The sequence below is a fragment of the Onychostruthus taczanowskii genome, unplaced genomic scaffold, assembly GCF_017590055.1.
Source record: "Onychostruthus taczanowskii isolate IOZ18803 unplaced genomic scaffold, ASM1759005v1 scaffold9, whole genome shotgun sequence".
NCBI lineage: Eukaryota > Metazoa > Chordata > Aves > Passeriformes > Passeridae > Onychostruthus > Onychostruthus taczanowskii.
Window position 1 is genome coordinate 13,905,594 of NW_024506993.1, and position 25,338 is coordinate 13,930,931.

General features: G+C 39.9%; 1 protein-coding gene across 1 annotated transcript in view; it reads left to right on the forward strand.

The window, feature by feature from the left end:
• Positions 1 to 6,175: 6,175 nt before the first annotated feature.
• Positions 6,176 to 25,338, forward strand: part of DCP1A (decapping mRNA 1A) — a 32,121-nt gene continuing 12,958 nt past the window's right edge. The window contains exons 1-5 of the mRNA XM_041425872.1: positions 6,176 to 6,410; positions 7,347 to 7,387; positions 9,178 to 9,305; positions 17,697 to 17,763; positions 22,174 to 22,312. Of these exons, the coding sequence (XP_041281806.1) occupies positions 6,276 to 6,410; positions 7,347 to 7,387; positions 9,178 to 9,305; positions 17,697 to 17,763; positions 22,174 to 22,312 (510 nt within the window). The 5' untranslated portion in view covers positions 6,176 to 6,275. The remainder of the gene's footprint in view (positions 6,411 to 7,346; positions 7,388 to 9,177; positions 9,306 to 17,696; positions 17,764 to 22,173; positions 22,313 to 25,338) is intronic.

A 25,338-nucleotide genomic window follows, 5' to 3' on the forward strand; every position in this document is an offset into this window, starting at 1 on the left:
ACCCCTTGCAGAAGGCCATCCAGAATGGGTGGCTCTACCTCAGAACTCCATTTCAAAGCAGGAGCACATTATGGATTCTTGACTGCAACTGACAGAGGCACAATTTAGCACATGACACACGTTCAGTCCTCATGCTTTGTGTCTCTGAATACTCTTGGACAAGACACAACCTGCAGAAAGCTGCCAAAGCAAAGAACAAACCTCCCTGTGCTCACAGCAGGAATTAAGGGATGCTGTGCTCCAGGCTCTCCCTACACCTGTGTCTGTTCCTGTTTTCAGCCCACAGAAGATGAGACCCACAGGAGGTGTTGGCTGACACTGAGGGGCTCCAGGACACCCAAAGCTGCTCCTTTGTCCTGGTGACAGCACCCAATGCAGCTGCTGTCCTCACCTTCCAGAGAGGTTCTGTGATCCTTCAGCATCCCACCGGCCCTTCCCTGGATGAGTGAAATACCACCAGAATGCCTACTGCTTATACTGCTCTTCAGAAAGTATTCCAATTAAATTTAAGGTAATGAGTAAATACATTGCACTCATTTTATGGCTGGGAAAATGAAGGTGGAGAGAGCTGCAGTGGTTTAATAACCTCTGAAATGAATGCAGGTTTGCTGATTCCCATTCCTCTGACACTGGAAAACCCAAGAAGCATCAAAAGCAGCCCAAAGCACAGGGCTGTTTTACATTTTATTTGTTTTCAGTCATGTCTGAAAAGCTCTAGGAGCCATTTACTCTCAGAATCGTGTTGTATCTTCCTTATTAGCACCACAGTACCACATCAAGAAAAGTCTATTGAAAAATACACATTTGCTCATAAAAAATTCATCTAACCTATTTTGGAGATGATTGCTCTGATATGGGCATATTTTGCAAGAAGACAAAACATTTTAATTAAATATTAAAATAAAATATTTAAACAAAATAGTAAATGAAAAATATTGACAAATAAAATAATATTTATTAAAATATTTTAAAGGAATACTGACTTGCTATTTTACAGCAAGGCTTCAGAGATAAAGCAGCATAGAAACCTACATTTTGAAATTTATGTGACAGTCCCAGTATTTAAAGGGCCAGCTACATGACACTATCAAATGTGGCTCAGGAAAAAAAGGATCTTTTAAGAAGACAAAAATATAAGTAGACAATAATACCATAAAGCTGACACAGTATATTTAAGGTAAATCAGTCAGTAATTAAAAATTGACTGAGTTAAAAACTAACATAGTTCTACTAAAGTAGCTTTCTCAAGGCTCAGGGTTACTACCACGATGCACTATTATTCCTGATGTATTTCTCAGTTCTGTACAGAGCAGGACCTTGCTAATCTAATTATCTTTTTTTTTTTTTTTTTTTTTTTTTAACTGTACAAGGAGACCTAGGGGAACAGGCTACTCTGCTTGTAATAGTAATTGAATTTTTTTTCCTAACATTATTATAGCAATAAAATAGCAACTATGTGCAAAATCAAATAAGCATTTGAAAATCACTGATGGTGCACTTTTGCTACTGCAATATTTTGACCAATGAGTATTTGCAATGGAGCTCATTTTCAGCAATGAAATTAGCACAGCCTAATATATTCAACAGCAGGCCTTGAGGCTACAGCCAGATAAAATATCCCAGAAGTAGCTAAAGATGTTTGTTCAAAGCCCAGTGTATCACATTATGCACATTAATCAGTAAAAGTCAGGCTGCACACCTGCATCCAATGGACTTACAGAGGCTGCCAGCACTGAAAGGCTTGCATTCAAAAATAAGTTGAATTTTTCTACAAATTTACTCAGAAAAAACACATTGCTGGATATTACACAAAATTCAGAGTCCCAGGAATACCATTTTCTCTGATTTATGTCAATGATAAACTTCTCTCTTCTGATTTATGTCAGTGATAAACTCCTCTCTTTCCTCTGTCAGTGACAGATTCTAACTAAGGGTGAACACGATACAATTTGGAGCTGAACCTCTGTGCCCTAGTTAAAAAAAAAAAAATTACCTGTCTAATTTCACTACCTACCTTCATCAGAGAAGAGCTGTCATATTTTGATGCAAATTCCAGCAATTTATATGTTTCAAGCTGGTAGGCAATGTCTTCCTAGAAAAACTTGCCACCCTTCCACAATCTCCTATGAAATGGCAAACCAGGTTAGAAAGATAGAGGAGATTGGATTACCTGTCTGCACCAGATCATTGTTTCTAGGAGATAATCCATAAATGATTAAGCCTTCTAATGTTATTGAGCAATGTAAGGAAGGCTGCCTGTGACCTATTTCACCCTCTTACACTGTTGTGGGAGTAGCTTTACTGTATAAATCAAATTGAGTATTTTCATTCTTCATTTTATTGAATTGTAACTGTAATTTAATGACTTTTCTCTGTTTCTTTCAATATTATTTCAGAATCTCTTGGAAGGACCGTAACTGTTGGTTATACTCATATCCAAAATGTCAGTGGACACACAGATGACAGCTTTTTTTTGTCATTTTTCTTGTACTTTATTAAGATACATTATTTCAGAAAGTGCTGGGGTTTTTTCATGTTTCGTGCTTCACACTTTCTAGAAGATTTTTCCAATTGTACAAGGAGGGAAAAAAAAAGAAAAATGAAAGTCATGCATTCCTTTACAGAATCATTACTGCAATTATTTCATGACAAAGAAACTTCTAGTTAAATTCACATTTCAGTATTGCAAGAGCAGAGAAACTCAGATGCTATGCAAAGCAGTTCTGTGTTACCTCTGTTTTCTACAGAGCATGGAAACAGGAAAAAAAAATCCCTACCTACAGCTGGGTAAGTCAGTAGTCCCAGAACAATCTTCCTAAACCTTGTCACTCCCCATGTGATGATCCTGCTAAACCTGGCAGGTTTAGCACCACCTGTGTTTACACACTACCCTATCCCACCAATTTTAATTGTTTGATTAACACTGCTGCCCTATGGCACTGTTAATATGTAGCAATTTGGAAAACTTTCCCTGAAAGAGGAAGAAGATTTTGCACAGCTAAAAACAAGTATCTGTCACCATGAATATGCAATAAGGTACCTGTGGCTGCAGCATTGGTGCAGAGAGAGCACAGTGCAAGCTGGAACTCCCAGGGAAGGCTGCTGATCCACTTGGCCCTCCAAAGAGAAGAAAAACTGCCAGGGAAGGTAACTATAGACCCTGAGCAGTTTATACCATATTTACACAAATGAGGAAAATGCTCAAGTAATGCCACCTGTGAAATCAAAGGGTTTTTCAAATAAAATGTCAGCACTTCATAAATTCAAGCATCCCCTTCCCCCTTTTTTTTTTTAATAATTAAAATGTAAAATAAAAGTTAATTAAGTTATTAAGGAAGTTATGACCAGCACATTTTGTCCTATCCAGAACAGCCCAAATAAACAGTCTGTAGAATTACAGCCATTATCCTGAAATTTAGGGTATAGATAACAATGCAATTAATCAATAGCCCAGAAATTGCCTCCCATTACAAAACAAGGAAAGCATCTGCAAACAAACCAACAGAAGTGTGTCATTTGCAAAAGAGCTCATGACACCAGGAATACCTGGCAATTGTTTTGAGTGGAAAACTGTAAAGATAAAATACAAGCTCTGTGAGTCACTCAGATTTGCAGGACTCCCTGGACCCTAATTCAGCCTGGAATAATAACAGGAAATGCACTGACTGGGAGCACTGGCTGCACTTCTCCCTCATCTGAACTGCAGCAACAAATCTTTTGCTGAGGATATTCAGCCAACAAGGGAAAAAGAAAAGTACTGAAGAACTAAGACTTTTTCTGTGGGAAGTTTAAAGGAGTGACTGCAGCCCAAATAAACTGTGGGAATACATCAGTAATCTACTGTGTAAAAAGAGGGGGTAGAAACATATATATAACATTTATATACATAACATTTATAACAGAAATGTATATATACATTTGTATAACAGAACTGCCAACAGCAGAGCAACAGAGACCCAGCCATGAAAGAGAAAAAGAGGGTCTTTATTACTTCATCTACCTTAATATTTACATAGATTAAGTAGACAACAGTATTTAGGGTAATAAATTATCATATCTGTCCTACAAAACCTCAGCAGTATAAGTGAACTATAAAGCATGATGTTCTCTTCACTAGCTGAAACACAAATGGAATGTGTCCCACCCACAGAGCAAAGGGCATCCTGTGCATCATCCCACTTGTGCCTGGCTCTGTGCAAGAACCAGGAGCAGGGAGTGAGAGAGGAACATTTCCCCAGCACAGCTGTGGGGAGGCCTGGGGAGATTTGCACCCCACAACACCCCCAGCACACACCCGAGCAGCTGCAACCCCCCAGCGTACCCCGAGACTCTGCCTGCACGCACACTTTTTGTGCTGCAAGGCTGAGGACAGGCTGTGCATCCCTTCTGACACAAAATATCTTATTCCAATGCAACAACGGTGAAGAGAGGCAGGGAGAATAAATTCACTGAAGTGCAGAACTGGAACTAGCAGATGAAGGAGGAAAACAATCCATAAGCAGAAAGCACTGCTTCCCCTTCTTGCTGCTCCTTGTGATTCACTTTTAATGCAAGATGGAGCCAAGGATTTTTCACAACTGAGACCTCACACAGCAGTAAATTTCCTTTGCCAGTAAGTTTTTAAATTTGAAAGATACCTTTTCTTTACAGTAATCTTGCAGAAAGGGGCAAGACGTTTAAGATGCCATTTAGAAAAAGTTTTTGTAATTTTCTGTTTGAGTTCTTAGAATGTTGTTGCTCTATAAAATAATTTTCAAACTTTCGTTTCCTCTTATTGTCCTTCTCTAATATAAACTGTTAGTGAACAATGAGACACTTTACACCAAAGTATTGCCTTTAATAGCAAACCCTACAGAACTAGGGAAAACCCAAATTTTATGGATTAGGCTCTTCTGTGGTGAAACCATTAGAAAGACATGGACAGTTCATGGAGCTCTAAGACACTCCATATGAACTTTTGTTTAGGTTTTTTACTGATGTTTATGCTCTGGGGTTCAATGGTGAGTTACTGGGATGAAGTTTTCTGTCTAGATTACCTTTTTCCTAAGAAATGCATTTTTACTTTACACTATAACTGTTTGACACCGAAACAGGCACATTGTTCTGCCCCAAAAGCTTTACAGTTTAAAAATATGTATTTGACTGGAACTTGATATTTCCACTTCTTAACAGAGAGACTTTTTGTGGAACCACACAACTGCTGGGTCCTTGTTTATGGTTTGTGCATTAAATGTCAGCCATCATTGGACAGGACTATCCTGTTAAGCTGTATTAAAATCAGAAGTTTGTCCACCTGCAACAAGGAACAACATGACCTGTGGTAAAACACAGCATAGCACGCATTCTTGAAATTCTCAGGAGGGTCAGGAGCTTGCCATGAACAAGGTTTTGTTTAGAAATTTACAAACCTGGCTTTTCCCTGTCACATTGCACAAAATGCTACAAAGACACTTGAACCTAAGTGATCTTATATTGGAAGTAATTAATACCTTAGTTCTGATGAATATTCTATACTTTCCTATCACTAAAATCACTGGCAATTAAAGAAACTGCAGGAAAACACCCAGAGCACTGCATGTTACTTTGCTCTTGTTTCAGCCAACCTAGATACGTACTACACACACTCTATTTTACATACGACAGTTTACTGTCCTATGCGCCTTTACTTTACCTGAAAAATGTACCTGTGGATGATTACCTGAAAAAAAATTTAATCCCCAAATTCTTCTAAAATATTGAAAATTCCATATCCCACTGCAGACTGTGAACACTGACACACCAGAAAATGACAGACACGGGAGCAAACAGCATCACCCTCCAAGTGCTGCAAGATAATTCCTGAGCCTGTGACGCAGCTCATCGCGCTTCCCAAAGCAGCCTGCAGTAAACTCCGGAGCCTTTGGGTTACGAATGGGGTAAATAAATAAAAACAAGATGCGAGGGCCGTCCCTCAGCCTCAGCCGTGCCCACGCGTGCCGGCCGGGGCGCGGCCCTGCCCGAGGCCCACAGCCCTGCAAGCCCTCAGTCGCCCGAGCTGCGGGGGGAGAGCGGGGACCGGGGAAGGGGCCGCGGTCCCGAGCTGAGAAGAGGGGCCCGGGAAGGGCCCGAGGAGGAGCCTGCGGGGCCGGGAAGGACCCGGCGGGGCGGGGCGTGGGCCCTGGCCGGTGGCGGAACTGCAGGCGCGGGCCGGGCGCTCCGGCCGGTGGCGGGGCCGGGCGCGCCGCTGCACCGGCGCGGCTGTTGCCGTTCCGCGGGCGGGGCTGCCCGGATCCAAGATGGAGGCGGCGGGCAGAGCGGGGCAGGAGATGAGCCTGGCGGCCCTGCGGCGGCACGACCCCTTCATCACCGGCATCGCCGACGTGACCGGCCAGGTCGCGCTCTACAGCTTCAGCCCCAAGGACAACGAGTGGGTGAGTCCGGCGGGGCTGGCCCGGCCGTGCCCGAGCCCCGGCAGCCGCCCGGCCCGGCGCGTCCGCACGGGGCCCGCGCGGGGCTGCGCTCGCCCAGAGGGAGTTTGGGGCTTGGGCGCGTTCCCCCCGCTTGTGCTGGGGAGAGGAGAGAGAAGAATACGAAGAGAGCAGAGAAAGAGGAGGGGGAGGAAGAGGAGGAGGAAGAGGCAGAGGCCGTGTGTGCGCTCGGCGAGGCGGCGCCGTTCCCCCTCGGAGCGGGGCAGCGCTGGGCCTGGGGGGCGCTTTGGCTGCTGGTGGCCATTGGCTTTTTCTCTTTTTTAATCGCACTTTGTTGTTGTTGCTCGCGCCTGTTGCTCAGAGCCCTAATTCGGGAAGGGGGGGATTTAAGAGACGTGAGTGTTTGTCACTGCATTAAAGCACAGCCTTGGCTTGGCCGCCGGGTTGGTCACGGAGCCATAAAAACGGGAATACGGGGAGCTCCACGCTGTCACGGGCAGCCCTGGAGCTGCCCCAGCTTTCCTCGCTCACGCCCGTGGTGAGGGGTGCTCTGGGAGCCGGAGGCTCTCACGGAGCCATGGCCCACAGCCCGGCCGTGCTGTGCTGCTGGTGCTGTCCTTGGAGTAGAATGGAACACAGCCTCTCCGATATTTGGAGTCTGCCCCGTCAGCTTCAGCAGAAGGCTGTGGAACACTGTGTGTATCACATCGGCAAGTAGAGAGAGAGAGAGCAAAGTCTTTTGGAAGCGAGTTTAACTTCCTATTCTTTCTAATAAAAAAAAAAAATTGGTAGTTTCTGAAAATAGCAGATGATATTTTTAGGCCTGTGATGTCAAACCTTATGGAAAGATAAGGATATTGTAAGTCTGTAATTAAAGCACTGTCCAAATCTACCTGTGTGAACAAGCTCATCCCTGAATTGCATCTGTTCTTTTTGTAGGAGAAAACCGACATAGAAGGGACCTTATTTGTGTATAAAAGGTAAGGGCTGGTTTTTTGGGGGAGCAGGGATATAGTGGTGGTGATGTTTGTTTTCTTTCCTTAAGGAAAAAAGCTCCAGATGGCTTCCTGCAGAGTTTTCATACTCATCATTTTTTGCTTGTCCAGCTGCTCTGTACTCATTAAAAAAATAATAAACTCTGCACAGGGGTAAATAACTCTGTCAAAAGCCCTTAAAAGTATTGCTGCAAAAGCATAAAACCTGAATGCTACATGTGTACCCACATCAAAAACTGGTTTATTGAGCTTATTTTATTAATCCAGTAGCATTTGTTAGTGCATTGAGTTTGTTAAATACCAAGTCTCCCTTTGTCTCCTAAAATCCATCAAGCTGATTGTGAAAACCATAGAGATGAGAAATTAAATAATATGTTTTAATTTACTCCTGGAATATGGCATTAATTTTTGTAAATGGATGAAGTTGCCCAAAAGCTGGAGATTTCGTAGTGTCTGGTTTTGAGGGCTATTTGATTTCCTCTCAAAACCATGGAAGAAATTTCCAGTTATCTAGGACAGGCAAAAGGGGTGAAGAGGAGAACCAGCACATAAAATCAATCATAAGTTCAAGTTTTAAATTATAGGAATTTAAATTAAAAAATCTAAATGAAGTAACACTTTGAAGGTAAGAAATAGAAATAATGCGGACTTAAGCCATCCTGAAGCAGACTGTCATAGTTTGGTCATTACAATGTTTTATCCTGGCACTGTGTAGGGATTTGAGTAACCACTTGCTGCTACTTCAGCTCCAGCTTGGAAATACTTAGTGTAAGAAAGTGAACCAAACTTTAAAAAAATCGAAACAAAAACCAAAGCAAAAGCTTTCAGTGTCACTAGCTGATGATTTCAAACAAGTTCTGTGAGGTGCATTAAGAGACTCACTTGTGATGGTAATGGTTGTTTACCCTGTCCTTGGAAGCTCTTGACAGATTTTTGTTGTCAGTCGTTAGGCAAAGATGGCCACACTGTTACAGAAATCTTTATATTTACCAGCTAATTGTGTCTGATTTTTAGCCTGCCTTCATTGTTGTTGATTATACACCAATTTACAGGCAGGGTTGATTGCTAGCTGGACATTCGTGCAGCAAGAGAAAACAGATCTAAAACTATCTTGAACTTTCAATGCTTGCTCAGTGTTCTCTTTTTCCACTTGGTGTCCAGAGAAAATCTAGATAAATAAAAATTGCTTCACTAAGCAATGCAATTCTGAATAATTTACTTTCAGGACACTGGGTTAAGTCCTTATTTGCAGAGTTCTTATTTTCCCCCTTTAGGAGGAAATTAGTGTTTATGGTTCCCCCTGTAAGTGTACTTCATGCTATTTAAGATAGCAGCTCTTTTTTATTGTCATGTCTACTTACAGTAAGGCAATGGTGCTGTGAAAGTGGTTTGGTTTTTCTCCTCTAATAAAAAAAATCTGAAATGCCTCAAAATGATCTTATGTCAAGTATTGAATATATTTGCATTTTAATGGTGGACCTGCCCTAGTTTTTTTTTAATAGATTTTTCAGAGGCATATCTTTGATTCAGCAGTTTAACAGTGTAGAACTGTAATGTTAATCCTAATCCTGCTTTGAGGTAAGTGTAGTTTGAAATTGAAATTAGGTGGCATGCCAAGAAATGGCGTAGAAAAACAACTTTGAGAGCTGCAGGACTGCTAAAGCTTCACATAATAAAGCAATGGAAATTTGAAGATGAATCATAACTTGGTTTCAGAAAATTACTTTTGTTGATGAAGATATTAATCCTTGGTTTTGTTTTAATTGACACAATAGGTCAGCTTCTCCTTATCATGGTTTTACGATAGTGAATCGACTGAATATGCACAACCTGGTTGAGCCAGTAAATAAAGATTTGGAGTTTCAGCTCCATGAACCTTTTCTTCTCTACAGAAATGCCAGCTGTGAGTATAACTTTCTCTAATCCAAATAACTTCAGGTTCAGTTTTATAACCTAGATCACTTCTGATTACTGTGATGTCTGTTTCAAATATAATGTAATGGGGCAGGTTCCAGTGAAATATCTGATGATGTTTTCTGTCTACAATGCTAAGTTTACTTAAATATCTGTTCTATTATATTATCATCATTGCCTGCTTTCAGTAAAAAGCAAATATACTACCAACGTGCTCTGGTCTTTAATTAATGATCTGACAGGTTTAACCTAAACCTATTTCCCTCCTCCATCAGAATGTCCCCTTGATGGGAGCACTGCTTTCGCTGTGCCTTGGGGTACCTAATAGACCAGTCAAATGTTAATCCCTTCCTTTTTTCCCCATGGAAGACCTGTGGGATCTGTAAGAAGCAGGCTAGATTCCATCCTAGTGGCAAAGAACAGCCTAAGGCAGATGGTCTCCTTCGTTTCATAATCTTAGCAATCTTCCTTCCGTAAGTGTCACGAAGAGGAAAAAGTCAAAACTCATCAGCAAGTTCAAAAGTCTAGGAGGTTAGGGAAGTGACTGGCAACAGATTGGTAAAAATGTACTGAGTTGGGTGTTTAAGCAGATTGCTTGGTTTGCAAAGAAGGGGAGCTGTAGATGGAGGCACTAGGGATAAGGTGGACCTTAAGGTGTCAGGAAAGAATTGCAGCTCTGAGGTTGGTGACATAAGGGAAGCAAGAAGTTGGTTCATTCGTTGGCACTGCTGATGGTATAAGGAAACAGGAGCTGCTGTGGAATCACCATGGTGTCTGCCAGTGACTAGAGGATCATTCAGAGAAAGAATCACAGAATCATTTAGTTTGGAAAATATCTTTAAGATCATCACACCAAACCATTAACCCAGCACTGTGCAGTCCACCACTAACCCACGTCCCTCAGTGCCACATCCACACATCCTTTAAATACCTCCAGGGATGGTGGCTCCACCACTGCCCTGGGCACTGTTCCAGGGCTTGACAACCCTTCCATGAAGAAACTTGTAATACCCAATCTAAACCTCCAGTGGCACAAATTGAGGCCATTTACTCTTGTCCCATTACTTCTTAATTGGGAGAAGAGGCCGAGCACCACCTTGCTACAACGTCCTTTTAGGTAGTTGTAATCAGAGAAGGTACAGGCTGTTGTGAGTTCATTAGAAACTCCTGAAGCCAGTTGTTTTCGTTGATAAAAGCTCTCCTTTTCCTGTGGGACACAAGTGTGAGATCTGTGGAAAGCTCATGGGTTTAGGATAGAGATGACAGAATAGTACAAGGAAGGGAGGAAATCATACAAAGGTCAGCAAGGAAAAAAATACGGACTGGATGTGGGAATTGATTCTGAAGTAATCAGGAGTATTTTTTTCCTCTTATTTCTGTGCCATTGGCATGTTAAAATACTTTGGTCAGAAACTATCCTTTCTTTCATTACCCCATCCTGTCTCCAGTGATTGCAGATGGAAGATGTCCAATGTCATGAGTTATCTTCTCAGGTGCTACAAATAAACTGCAGATGAGTTTTCGTGCCCTCTGAGAGTGTTCACTTTGTTCAAATACAAGCTTAAAAGCATTGAAAATGGCATCTAAGCTTTTTATTCCTTATAATTTCCACATCACTTACTCCCTTACTTTTTGCATTAAGCTGTTTTGTTTTGGATTATTTTCTTTATATAAGGTTTTCTAAATTTTCTGTCCTCTGAAAGAGTTAGAAAACAAATTATATGGTTTAATTGTGTGAAAAGCTGTTTGTCTCTATTTGCACAATATTTGTGAATTTGCAGGCAAATTTGGATTTGCAGGCAGATTTCAACACGTGTGTGTTTTGTTTGTCTGGGTGGATCAGGGGATTCTTGTCGGAGTTCTCTTCGAGTTCTCTTCTCTCCACTTCCGCTCAGTTGCCTGCTGGCATGAAAAACCTTTGCATTTTTGGAACTAATTCAGATCAGAGGTTTAAGCCAGTGGTTACTGTAATGTGTATTTCCAAGGGCTTAATGTCATGTGTCTCTAATGGCTTAAGGTGAAGTTCTTCTGAGATCCCTTAGTGACTGAAAGAAGATGGACTGCTAGTTTGTGTAAGGAAAAGCTTCCTCTTACACCGCCCTGTGTCTTGTAGGGTGGCTTCTACTGCGTCCTTGAAGAAATCTCCTGTCATCATTAGAAACCCTTTCTGAGTGATTGAACTGCTGATTCTGTTTCCTTAGCTTACAAATGGGTGATGGCTCAGACTATCCAGTAAAAACCTAAAATCATGTTAATAGTACTGTTTGGCAGAGATGAATAGGTACTTTGTGCCTCTGTAGTTACACTGTAACAGGATGAGTAACAAATAGAGATTAGCACTTCACCGGGGCATGGTAGAAACAGTAGAAGATGATCAAAGCAAAATTATGTCATCATGCATTTGGGGAAGGTTCCATGTCAACAATATTTTTATGCAATGTGGTACTACTGTTTTACAAACTTCATATTTTCACTTTGTTCTGGGATTCTGTCTTGAGTTAAAAATGAGGCCAAGTCTGTTCTGTGCAGCAGATCAGACCTCTGGCATTTCTGTCTTCAGCAGCACAAGAGCTGTTCTGGGACAGCAAGTAACCTGCTCCATTCTCTGAGAGCTGCTGATGACTTGTGTGAGGAACTTTGCAAGCACTCTACAAACACTGGTTTTGCTTGGCTGGAGGCTGTAAGAATGATTTGCCTGTTGTAGTAGATCGTAATATTTTTGTGGGGTTTTACTGTTCTTTTGTAGTTTGATTTCTTCAAACACTCTTACTATACAAAGACATTGTTGGTTTGCTGTATATCAGAACTTTGTAAAGCTGTAGACATGAGATAATTTATCCAATTGCACAGAGGCATTTTCATACTCTGACCAAGACTGGGTAATTGCCATTTTATTCTTATGGGAAATTACTGATTTTCACAGCTCTTGGGGGGAATCCTCCCATTTTTGGCAGAGTGAGGGAGGAAGCAAACTTCCATGGGCATTCTGGAAGGAGAGCAGATACAGTACCTTTCTTATATCTGCCTTTTCCTGTTCTCTGAGTGCAATGGCAGACATTTGGAGTTTGTTATTATTCTGTGAGGTTCCCCCCCATCCCAATCCTACCATTTTCATATTTCAGCTTTTAATGGGGAAATCTTTCCTCACTACAGAATTTTTGTTCTCAAAATTATTCTGGCTACATAAGGTGGTTCCAACCCCAAAAGAATACCAAATGCAAAAAGTTGTATATAATGCTGCCTCAAAACTTCAACCATTTATTTGCTGGGCATAAGACCCTAAAACAAAGATTATAAGAATGTAACTAAGAAACTGTGAGACATTATACCACTTGCAGTGGTAAATAGAAAAAAGGTATTCTTGTTTTCACTGTTATAAAGAATTAAGGAAAGCAAATAATCACCAAACATGAACAGATCAAGAAATTACCAAATTGAAAAGAGATTGTTTGACTTACAGTAACATATTTTAAAATTAGAATTACTCTTAAAAGGTAACAATTCTGAGATTATACTCCATACTTAATGTGCCATTATTATTTCTTAGTCTGGAATGGGTATTGCTGGGTATATTTGATCCTTGTTGAACTCTCCCTCTGGACACATGCATATTCTTTAGAGAGCTCAGATTATTTATTAATTAAATACTGAATCCCATTGATTTTTTTTTTTTTTTAATGAACATAAACTTGTTTTCTCTTGTCTATGTTTTGTGGAAAGCATGTTAAACTCTATTTTAAAAAACGCATACAGTTCAGTCAGTGACAGTAATAACAGTCTAGTCTGAAGCTCAGTACTTCCTTTCAGTCTGTAATGTGAGAATCTGGAGCTGTTAGTTAATAGTTTGCTTAATAATTAAGGAAAATTAGTCAAAGTTTTAAGCACTATTGGACTTACCTCCTGAAGTCTGCAGGAAAGATTCTTCTGAGCCTTTCTCATTTATAACTTTTCCCTTGTATCGGTGGTGTTGGTCTTGATAAAAAGGGTTTTTAATCCAAGCCAGTTCACTTGGGAGGTCAGGCAGGCTGATTTCCATGATACAGAAAAGACAGATGTTTAGCATAAAAGTTGGGTATTAAAATAAATGGTCCTTGTTTGGTGTGGGGTTTTTGTGGTGGTGTGGTTTCTTCCTTGCTTGTTATTCCTGTCCAAGGTAAGAGTTAGTAATACAAAAATAATAGATTTTGGAGAGGTTTATACATATAAGTGGAAAACTGAGTTACAAAGTGCTGTCTTCTGGTCTTGTTGTATTATTGATGAAAACAACTTGTATCCTGAACAGCAAAAGAGAAATGAGTTGCATTAGAAGCGTTTCAAAGAGCTCCTGACTGGTTTCAAAGCTGGTAAGGAAAGTCTCTTATCACACATGTTCCATTAAGTGTAACATATCTGTGATTGCTGAGGCTGCCTGGCTCTCCAGCAAGCACATTAACCCAGTGGTTTAGTCTGAGATAAGAAAGGAGCCTTTTCTTCATATCTTCATAGCAGAAGAAGCAATGCAAGCTGGGGGAGGGGAGGAATGACTGAAAACTGCAAAGAAGTTCTAAAAATACATTGTTTGACCTGAAAGATGGAACTCTAACTACAAGAGGTTTTCTTCTGTGGTTCAGGTTGCAAAGAAGCAATCCCTCTCCCTCCATATAATACTCAGGTGGCAGTTAAAGTGTTCCTGAGCTTGGGTGCTGCTTGGCACCTGCTGAATTACTCCATGCTCCTGCTTCTGGGATTGTGCTGTGTGATGTATTTGTGAAATGCCTTTAGGTATTAAAAACAACAGGAATGGGAGGAATGTTTCCCATTCATTCTAATGGTTTTTAAGTCTCTGTGGCAGGCTAATATCTACATGTAGGAAATAAATATGAAGAATGTCAGTGATACAGAGCTGACTGACTGAGGAGAGGTGGCGTTTCACCTGACATTGCTAGTAGAAGAAATACGAGCTTTAAGAGAGAGCTTTATGTCATTTTGCCTCAAACTCTATTTGAGGTGTACAATGATGTATATGGCTTTTCTTCTTGGAAGTCAGATGGGGTTGTTTCCATGGTTACATTATAGGAGGGGTTCAAAATACGACTCCTTTTCATTCAAGAGTTTGAAAAACTCCACTTCCAGTTGTTCTGCTTCATTGTATGGCAACATCGAAATTGGACCTGTAAAATAAAACTTTTGTCTCCCTTCTACCACCTCTTCCAGATAGTTAAGGGAAGTTTTAAGCAAATCATCTCTTTGAATGGGTTGAGGATGTATTTGTACAAATGGCTAAACTGCCTGGGGGAAGGGAGAGACAGTGTCTGGAATTGCTGAAACTGGCAGTGCTGATGAGTCTCTGTGCACTTCCTCTGGCACACAGTTCCATTCTAAGTTTTCCCTTGCTGTGTGTCCCAAGCTTCTTGTTTGTGCTCTCTTATGCTCCAATGGCCTTTTGTGAAGCTGATGCAGAAGTGGGATCAAGGATCTGCTCTGGACTAGAATGTACCCAGTTGACATGAGGGAGAGGGGCCCCTTGGGGTACAGTGGGTTAACAAAGTTGTGGGAATGAGAGGGTGGGAACACTGCCTCTTGCTGCTTACTTAAAATGAGTGCTGAGGTGAACCTACAGTTTGGGGATACGGCTTCATTTTATGTTGCCAAGGATGAGGCTTTTATCTCGCAATGGCACTTGGCTATTCCCACTCTTAATCCAGATTATAGAAGAGTCCAAGACCTTCCTTTTGGTATTATTCAGCTGTTAGGCTTGAGCAGGAAGTCTTCCATAATCCTTCTGTTCTCTCAAAAGCTCTTTGGTTTCCCATTTCAGTTTTAATCAGGTTTTAAGGATTGATTCAGACAAGTTTGGAGAGAAGTTGAATGTTGTGTTTAGATAAATATGGGTCAATGTTTCTAACAAAAATTACATATGTCAGAGAAGAACATAGGTTACGAAAAGGAATGACTTCTTTTAATTTTATGAAACCTGATTTGTCTGTGGTATGGGTTACTCATTATTCCAGGGGTGTCGAAATGCAGTGTGAATCCTACTGAAAGAATTGCTGCTGATGATGACAAAGTACTGAATGCTGCCCAGCATTCAGTGTAGAAAAGCTGGGTGGAAAAATTCAGTGGCTTCTGTTGGGTGAAACTCTTGCAAAACTGCAGGAGAAAGGTGTCGTCAGACATAGGAATATTCAGCTAATATTTATGCCAGGTGTAGCAAAAAATCAGATATTTTAAAAGAGCTGGTAAGAACCAACTCTGTCTTTGCTATAAGGATGGTCTTAATTGAAGCATGCATGAAAGGAAGTGTATAGGAAAATATGTATTAAATAGTAATAGTAATACTGTTGGGACACACACTTCTGGGAAAGGGAGCTGAACTGGCAGCACAGGAGGGCTCTTGGGAAGAGGAAGGTGAACATTCCAGCCTGTGGACTGTACCTACATTAATGTCCAAGGTTTTTTTTTGTAATCTGCTTTGTATCTTCGTGATAGTGTGTAAAATTGTTTTGCAGTGACTCCCTGTGATTGCTTGCCAGTAGTACAAAGTGGAAAAAAGCCTCATTCTCTACACCAAACTGAGATTTGGATCTACTTGTGGTCTTGTCTAGGCCTGTTTCTGGCAGAATTGACTGTGACTTTTATCATTTGTCCCATTTAAATGTTATTATGAGTGCCATATCTTCATTTCTTCAGCAAGTATGCTTTTGAAGAAGCTTTCTCCTCTCAGCAGTTTGCCTCATAATCAAGTCTTTTCTTCAGTGCTAAAGTATGAGCTACTTCTTCAGTCATGTAGCAGTCTGGAAACTTTGTAGGTTTCTATGCAGCAGAAAATCCAGTTGTATTAAACTGCAAAGTTTAACAGAAGCATTTCATAAGCATTGGCTACACGTGTGAAGTGCTTTTTTATTGGCTTATGTCTTTTGTGCATTGATTTCTTTGTTAATGACTTGAAAAGCTTTGTTGTCTATTACTTAAACTGGAACCTCTAAAGATACAAACACTCAAATTAATACAGCTGTTGTTTAATAAAAGAAAGTAAGTCAAGAATTTCAGTTTGTCATGGGATATGACAAATAATTCATAATACTTCTAGAAATTGGATGTGTACCTGACTTCTTGAGTATTTTGGCCTAACAGAGTACACCTGGGATAAGCTGAAGGGCCAGAAATAGTTTGATAAATAATTGCCCTCTTTGCCATGGCTTGACATTATTTTGTGTGGGCTTTGCTTAAGGTTTTTGAGTATCTTGTGGAGGAAAAAAAGTGAGTAAAGAAAGAAAAAGGATTTCACTGTGAAATAAAAATCTGCCTGTAATGGGAAATGATTATGTGAATTTTTTTCAAACAGTCCTTTCCTTCACTGTAAGTGTATTTATAATCAGTGATTTCAACTACATAAAATCATTCACATGAACTGCAGTTATAAAGATGAGTTTTAAAAGGCTGAAAGCATTTTTCCAGAAATTAAAATACTTTAATGGCAACATATGTAAAGTGTCCAATTGCCTTTGATGTTCTAGCACTTTATGCATTGACAAACTTCATAGGTGAACTAAGATTTAAAGTAATCTGCATCGTGGGCTGGATTCAGAATAATTCTGAAGAGTTGTGGAGCTTTGTGATGTTGGTGGAGCTGGAGGCAGTGGGGAGAGGAGCTGCTGTGTGGGGAAAAGGCCCTTGGGAGGATTGCTGGGGAAGGAGCAGCTCATGGCACTCCTGACAAAGTTTCTCCCTCTGATGGAGCCTCATTGGTCAAGCTCCAACTCTACAAACTTTCAATGGAATTTTACTTATTCTGAAACTAGAATGAGGCTGTCTTGCTGAGCTGGAACCCTTTTGCTCTCATTGCTGTGTCCTTGGTACCTTCAAAGAGCAGGGGTCACTGTGAGTGTAGTTTTAAGCTGTTCCATGAGTGTGACTGTGTGGTGGGAGCTTTGGTACTGCTTCCTTCTGGAGAGGGAACCTTCCAGAGAGGCTCTGACTGAACTGTCATGCTATAATTCAAATGTTGATGTTGGTCTTTGAATTTGACAAATATAAAAATCAGTGGTTTTTTTAAAATGGGTATTCCTTGGCCTAGCTTAAATGATAAAGTCAATTCAAAAGGGGAGGTTGCAACTGTAGTGAGAAGGCACCTTAAGGTTAAAACATTTTCCTGCCACTTTTATTTACAGACAGTATAAAGATTCTATAGTTCTTCCATTTAATCTGACTGAAGTTGTATTTGTGTTTGCACATGTGCTGTTTCTGATTACTTCATAAATAGTAGGTGGTGACACGCAGTATTTCAATGAAAACTGATAGAAATTTGTATGTTGCAGATCTAATGGACTCCTGGTTTTTTGCTGTTGATTTAATTACTTTTTTTTTTTGTCTTAAACTTGCTTTTTTTCTTGTTTTCTAGTGTCAATTTACAGTATTTGGTTTTATGACAAGAATGACTGCCATCGAATAGCAAAGCTCATGGCTAAGTAAGTACTGGGCCCTTATTATTCTGTAAGCCTTTTAGAGATGAAGTGTGTTTGGTTTTTTCCTCTCCTGAAAATGGAGGAATACAACATTCTTGCTCATACAAGTTTTTTTTTAACAAATGAAGATTACAGGTTTCTTTTTAAAAAAAACCTGCAGCATTAAATTTTTCAGTTGAATAATTAAAAAAAAATAGTTGAAGTATTAGTTGGCATTCTCCAAAGAAAGCAACTGTGTGCACTGTGTGTTATTTTATATTCTGTTTTGTATAGGGGTGCTGGCAAAAGATTTTCTAATGCAGAGAGTGTAATGAAATAAACGATGGTGGGGGTTTTTTGCTTGTTTTGTGGTGAGCTGTTTTTTTTCTTGGAGTTTGTGGTTTGTTTGGGTTTTATAAGCCTTAGGTGTTATTCCTGACAGAAGTGATTAAAGACTAGTAGGAGAACTAGGTAGAATTTTCTAGAGTTATAGTGGGTTTAGAAGTGTAAGCAAAAATGTGAAATAATGAGAGCTTGGTGTTGCTAATTTCTGGATTTTTGGATTGTTCCTCTTGCTGAAATGCAGAGTGTAGGTGTACTACCCAGGCTATCTTCTCATCCCTCATTCTCTGCTTTGCTCCTCTTTGCTATCACACTGCTTTCCTGAAGCCTCTTATCTCTTGCATGCCTTCAGCAGCATGTCAGGGCTTGCCAGTCAGGCCATCCTGAATACTTGCACAATTTAATTACGTGGAAATATATAATGTTTAATTATATAAAAACTAGTCACAGTGTAGATATTTTAAGCTGAATTCTGATTTCTTAGTGTAGGGGGTTTGGTGTGGATTATTTTGGTGGGGTTTTTTAAAATTATTATTTTCACAGAGAGGCAGTAAGAGAAAACAAATTACAGACTGGTTTCAAGATTTCTTTCTAAATTATTTTTCTTTTTTTCTCATCCTGCTAACCCCATTTCCCACTTTTATTTTTTTCTTCCTAGTTATGTTGGATTTCTTACTGTTATTTGGTTTGTCTGTATCTAAGGATTAACTATAAGGATTAATGGAAAACAGTTGTGTGAAACTGACTCTTGGATGTTGTTACCAAAACAAATAACAGAACAGCTACTGTCTCTCCTCTTTATAAACAGAGCATCAGAAGGACATGGCTTTCTCTTCTAGTCTAAAACCATTAGTTAATGTTTGAAGTGTGAGAGAGAGCTGAACCTGTCCAACTCTACCTTACCCTTATTCTGTCACACACAGCTGCAGTGCAGATCTAACTTCAGACAGCAAACCTTGAGTCCATTTGAAGTGGTCTGGTCACTGTAGCACAAATGTTGGGCTACAGATACTTCAGGGGTCTTCAAAAGTGTGGTCAGGTAACAGACCAGTCTAGCAATGGCACAGCAGTCCATAAAGCACATTTACCCCTTTGGCTGGATTGCAATATTTACATTTTCTTCCAAGAATATTAATTTTGTTCTGTAGTTTTTTTGTCTTAGAGGTGGAAATTTGGATTTGCACTCTTTTGTTAAGGTGGAGTTTTTCTTAGTCACTGATCAGAAAGAGTGCTGCTTTTATAATACTTCAGCACTTTAAAAACATAGCCATAAAAGGTTTCAAGGAGATTTACATTCTCTTCCCTGCATTTAACTTGACCTTATTGTGCCAGACTGAGTTAACAAGATTGGAGGCCATCCATTTGTATTTTGGTGGCTTATCTTTGAAAAGAAAAGTAAATTAGGCTTTGTAATCACAGACTTCACTTCTCACATTCTCTCCCTCCCCCTGCCCTTCTGTGAGGTTGTGCCAGGTGTATTTTCAATGCTGTAACTCCAGATATTCTTCAACAAACTGTCAGAGCAGCTACTGTGTCCCTGAAGGAATGTGTGCCTCTTCCACTATCTGATATAATGGAAAGAAACAGCAGGCCTTGCTTAAAAAAGATTTAATTCTGGATTGCACATGGAGCATGTTCAGAATACAGATTTGCAGCAGTTGACTTTTTTCCCCCCCCAGGAAGGGTATTTAGGTATTTGATTTACAGGTTTTTTGGGTTTTTTTAATAATTCTAGAATTTTCTGAAATTAAAACATTTCATGGGAGTCATCAAACTCTTGATTTCAGAAACAATTAATCTGTGTCAAGTTGATTGCTTGAGGGATGGCCTTTCTAGGAAAAGTAGAGCAGAAACTGGAGGGCTTCAAATATTTGAGAAAACTATTGCATTCTGACCTGTCAGTTTGTATGGGGAGTTATTTTCAGTTTAGATTGTAAGCTTGTTTACCCTGTTGCAATAGTCAGACCCAAAGTGGCTTCTGAGATACAGGAAGCAGACTAGAATTGGGAAAGAATCTCAGAGTTCTGGGGATACAGTTTCACATTATCTTCCATCACCACCATGAAATGTTGAAATGCAACATGCACAAGACAGAAGATGGAGTTTGAGCTATTAGACAATTAACTGGATGGGAAGGGAATTTGTTATACTTCAAAAAGAAAGTAAACTTTAAACTTTAAAAATGTAACAAACACTTCATAATGAACAAGAGAAAAATATTATGAACTGTTTTTCAGAAATTTTTAAGAAAAATTTCTGTGAATTGCCAGCATTCCTTGAAGGTGTTTTGCTGTGAGTTCAATAAGTACTGTTTTCAGGAGAGGATGTTTTCTTGAAACCTTTTGGGCCAACTAATTAAGGCAAAATGAAAGTCTTAAGAGTGAAGCCTTTGCTTTGCCTGCCAGGCACCATGGGTGATTTCACTTTGCCCAGAATTTTCACTTTAACTGAATTGTTTCTTTTTTCTTATACAATTATGCTGGCACTTAGAGCAAGATAAGAGAATCAGAATGCTTTGCTTTCTCATCATTAGTTTTGGAGTTGAGTTTAGAGAGGTCCTAAGCCAGGACTGGTGACCACGTGAGATGCTAGAACAAAATGTTCTCTCAGGGTGTCACCATAGAAACACTCGTGGAGTATTGAGCTGCTTCATCCAAACGAGCACATGCTGCAGTTCTCAGAAATTATCAGGGTTACATTGGCCTCCCTATTGTGAGTTACCTTGCCAGGTGACTGCTGCTTACAGAGAAGGCTGGAAGTAATCAGGAGCTGGTTAAATAACCAGCTTGTATGATGAAAAACTGTGAAAGCAACACTGAATTACTAAAAGCCAAATCTAACCCTTTTTCAGCTACACTCTAGTGAAGTAAAGAAGCTTGGTAGCTAGAAAGCTGGGAAGAAACTTCCAAAACTTGAACTATTTCTTCCTCAGAAATGTAAACGTAGAGGTACATATAAATAATTGTAGTCTGTAAAATCTAGAGTTTGTCCTGAATCCTAACTGACCCAAAGAAACTGGAGGCTGGAATGATTGGCACTTTCTGTGATTGTTGTGATGGCGCCTCTTGGCTCCCCCCTCAGCCATCAGTTCCACAGCATGAGAGTTCTCAAGTGACATGCTAGCTCCAGAGTTCTGCCCTGTTTACAGTGCTTGTTTTTTCTTAACATATTTGATTAATGGAGGCTTAAAAAAGAAGGGATTACAGGCTGGTGTGTGTTTATTTCAAGAGGATAAGCTTCAGCGCATTGCACAGCCATGTATATCTTGTGAACTGCATATGGATTAGGAGTATATGCTGCTTTTACTTTTATTGGTGAAATCACCAGGTACACATCAGCTTCTTGCATCTCTTACCTGTCCTTCAGATTGAAGGTTTTGGGTACTTGAGGCAGGAAGGGGTGGAGTAGAAATGGTGAATGAATCAGAGGCCAGAGGCAATGCAGGTAATTGGAATGACTGCAGGGCAGCTTGAAGAGGAAATGGTTTGCTGTTCTTTCCGGAGCCTTAGGTGGGGGTGTGGGGGGTGACTTGCTCTAAGTCCTCTTGCAGACTGATTCCAGAGACATCTGGTGTGAGCCAGCTCTCTTCTTTCCTACTGCCTCTCTTGCATAATGGTAGGCCTCATCCTGAACTAGAACTGTTTGGTAATAGATTTTGTTGAATGACATGGCTTGACTTGCCTAAATATGGAAAAATGCATGTTAGGAAGTAAAGAGTAAAAATTGTGTCTTAGTCTATGGTGTAAAACATGTGCTTTTTGTGTATCACATGCTTGGATGTCCACATCTCTCACTGTAAAAAAGTCTAAACATGAGAGTTTTATAGGAGTAGTGTTTATTGTAGGCAAACTTTGAGAGAGACAGACCAGTGCTCTGTGAATAGGATATAAATTGTGCAGACATTTGACAGTTTGTCTTGTATGAACCTTGTACCAAACGAAAACTTGTGTAACTTTGGTCAGCTATGTGTTAGGCTTTTATTCAGGCAGAAAAATGGGTTAATGTGCTGGGAGTATTTTTTTCTTTACTGCTTTTTGCAAGATGTTAACTCTAGTTAAATTTTTAAATCCTGTTTCTCCTTTCCATTTACAGAGTGGTTGAACAAGAAGCTCAGAGGTCGCAGCAAGTTTCCCAGGACAGAAAAAGTCCCAGCAGGACCAATGGCTGCAATGAAAACAGGCCCATTGACATCCTAGAGATGCTTAGTAAAGCCAAGGATGAATATGAACGAGTAAGTAAATGTCTCTTTTCTGGAAACGAGTTTTTAGCACATCAGCTGTGCTTTGTTTAAAGGGTGGGCAGTGTCTGCAGTAGTTCCAGCAGCCTTGTTTTCAGAGTGATTTGTTGTTCCCTCCCTCAGGAACACTGTACTAGGAAGCATTCTGTGATTTCAGGCAAGATGGATTGAATCCTGATCGTTAGATCCAACTTGAAGTGTAGCAGGGTGGGCCCATTTTATAATGCTTTCTCCTGCTGTAAGAAAATCTTGTCTCTGGGAATAGCAAATAAAAATGATACCAAACAGCATCTGTCTCTTCTTAGTCTCAAAAGATGAACTGTGGTATTAGAGACTGAGGCATTCAGTTCATTTGTAGACTTTATGAAGTATATTTGTTACTAGCTGTAGACTAAGTGTAACAATACTGTTCCTTTGTCTTTCTGTTCTCCAGTTTATTACTTGTGTCCTGTCTACTGTTTCTCCCTTTAATAAAATAATTTATCTCTGAAGGAAAAGCCTGTTATCCTTTGCCAATGCTAAATCCACAAGATTACATAATGAGGAATGTTAGTTCTCTTAGGAAAGAATTACTTTATATAGTCATGAGGACCAAATTCATACATGCAGGGTGAATATAAAGGTAATGTGTGGGAGATCCAAAAATGGAAGCAGAGATTCTGAACATGCCTCTTCCCCCAAGTAATAATACAGGAATGTGCCATAGTAAAGCAATGTGTGAGTATTGCATTGCAGAACCATGGTGTGGCTTCTGTGCCTGTGCTGCTGGGAGAAGAGGGAGCTCGTTAGTACAGTGCTTGATTCCTTCCAGGAGTTGCTTGTGCTGCAGAGTTCCTTTGAGTACTTGAAACTGAGTCTTTGTGAGATTCTGGATGGTTACAATACAGTGTGGGATGAGGAGAGAGAGTAAGCATGTGGATTAAACCTTGTATGACCCAACTTAACCTGTCACTGTTTGATGTACTGAGGTCAGGGCAATGTGATAAACAATACATTGTCTTTGACCCAGGCTAGATACTCATTTCTGGATGTCACTCCTATGTTCTTTTAATGCTTTAAAATACAGATGAAAACAAAATTAATTCCAAATATGTGTCAGTGCTGTTTGGGGAGAAGGTGTCTCTGTAGGAAGGCCAGCATTGTGCAGGTAGCAGCTTTGGTGAGATCACAGAAGGAAGCATCACAGTATGATTCATCTTTCAGTGTTGTATCAATCAAAACAGATTTGAAGAAATGGAAGTCCTTTTGCAAAGAAGGGAAAAAACCCATACCACAGGAATGCACTTCTTTGCTAGTACCCTCCTGGGTGTGATGAAGCCTTTCTCCCTCTTTGTCCTTGCAGTATTGGATAATGCATATTTCCAACAGATGGCCTTTGGATGACTTGGGATATTCCAGATTTGTTGTCAGATTCTCTTCTAATTCTCAGATCTTCTACATATGAGAGTGCTGAAAAGCTTTTGGTAGAAACAAAGTTCCTAAACATCATGGATGAAGCTCTGTAGACAAGTGAAATTCTGATGAACAGGAACAGATAAAGATATTTTAATGGACAGACGCCATCTGTGGTGCCAGTTGTACAGCAGTGAAATAGGCAGGGCATGGGCTACAGCAGAGCTACTTTAAAATGGGGGGGTTTGTATCTTTATTTCTTCTTATTGTTGTGTATGTGTGTGTTTGTTTCTTGATATTTTTAGAACACCAGGGAAACTGGAATAATTACTTCATTTCCTTTTTGTGTGTACATGAGCCATAAATGATCCTGTCCGTGGTGATCCAAGAGCCTGTGGTGATTGTAGTGCTGTGCAGTTGTCAGAAAAGCAGATCTGAACAATGTTGGTCACGTTTCAAGCAAACTTCTTTGGACAATGTTCTGTTGACCAACTCAGCTTTAGCAACAAACCCCTGGCACATTTTGCAGCTCGTGTAGCCAATGTGTGCAAATGTTAATATGATGAAATAACCAACTTGTTTGGAAGATGCCTTCTTGAGAGACCTTTCCTGACTTATTTTTTTTTAAATAATTTTATGGCACTTGATATTTATGCATGAATTTGTATTTAGGAGCAGAAAGTACTTATCTGCTGGTACATTCCAGATGGATCATACAGTAATCCTTGTGTGCAGCCCACATGAGATTGGCAGAGTGTCAGCATGAGAAGGGGGCAGAGGGAGTGAAAAAGAGATTTATGAAGGTCTGAGTGCTTTAATCTAGGATTCCAAATCAGCTTAATCCTTCAAGTACACACTACATCAAGCCCATATGTGAAAATGAATGAACTCAGATTTTTGTTTTAAATGAAGTGAATGGATGCTTTTATAGTGTCGTTTTGTGTTTGTATTTCAGTTTGAGCAGGGAAACATACTGCAGCTTATCCTCTAGTGTATTTCACTTGGAGCAGGGAAACATACTGCAGCTTATCCTCTAGTGAAAAGAAGACTGCCTTTCCTGATTTTATAACTAAAAGGCCTCCAGCCTTTCAGGCACAAGGAGTTCTGACCTTTAAGTTAGTGGCTAAAAGTCAGAAAGATGCGAGAGTCTGCTTCTCTCCTGTGTCCTTAAATGGCAATATATAATCTTGATTTTGTATTTATTGCTTTCAATTAGAATTTGAAAACAAAAGAATAAAACTCAGGTTGCTTTTTAATCCATTGCTAAAAAGTTTAACCCATATTTTACTGCTTTGAATAAGATACCAGAGCAATCACCCTGTGTTGTACCAATGGTTGAGCTCTATCATATGCATCAGGTATAGTTTACCCATTGAAAGCTGGGTTATTCTGCAGTCTGGGTTTTTCTGGTGATTTTAACAGTAATAGAATATCTGTATTTGGTTTTTTTATGTTTATTAAAGATGAAAATCAAATCCATCTGAAACATACTGTGTTATAATGCAACTCTCTTGCCTGGTTTTGTCTTGTTCACAGAAAACCAAATTAACGCCTGAAAATAAATGTACATGGTTGGTTAAATCTGGTGGAAGTAAATCAGTGACAAGCTGTCTTTCCATCCACTTAGA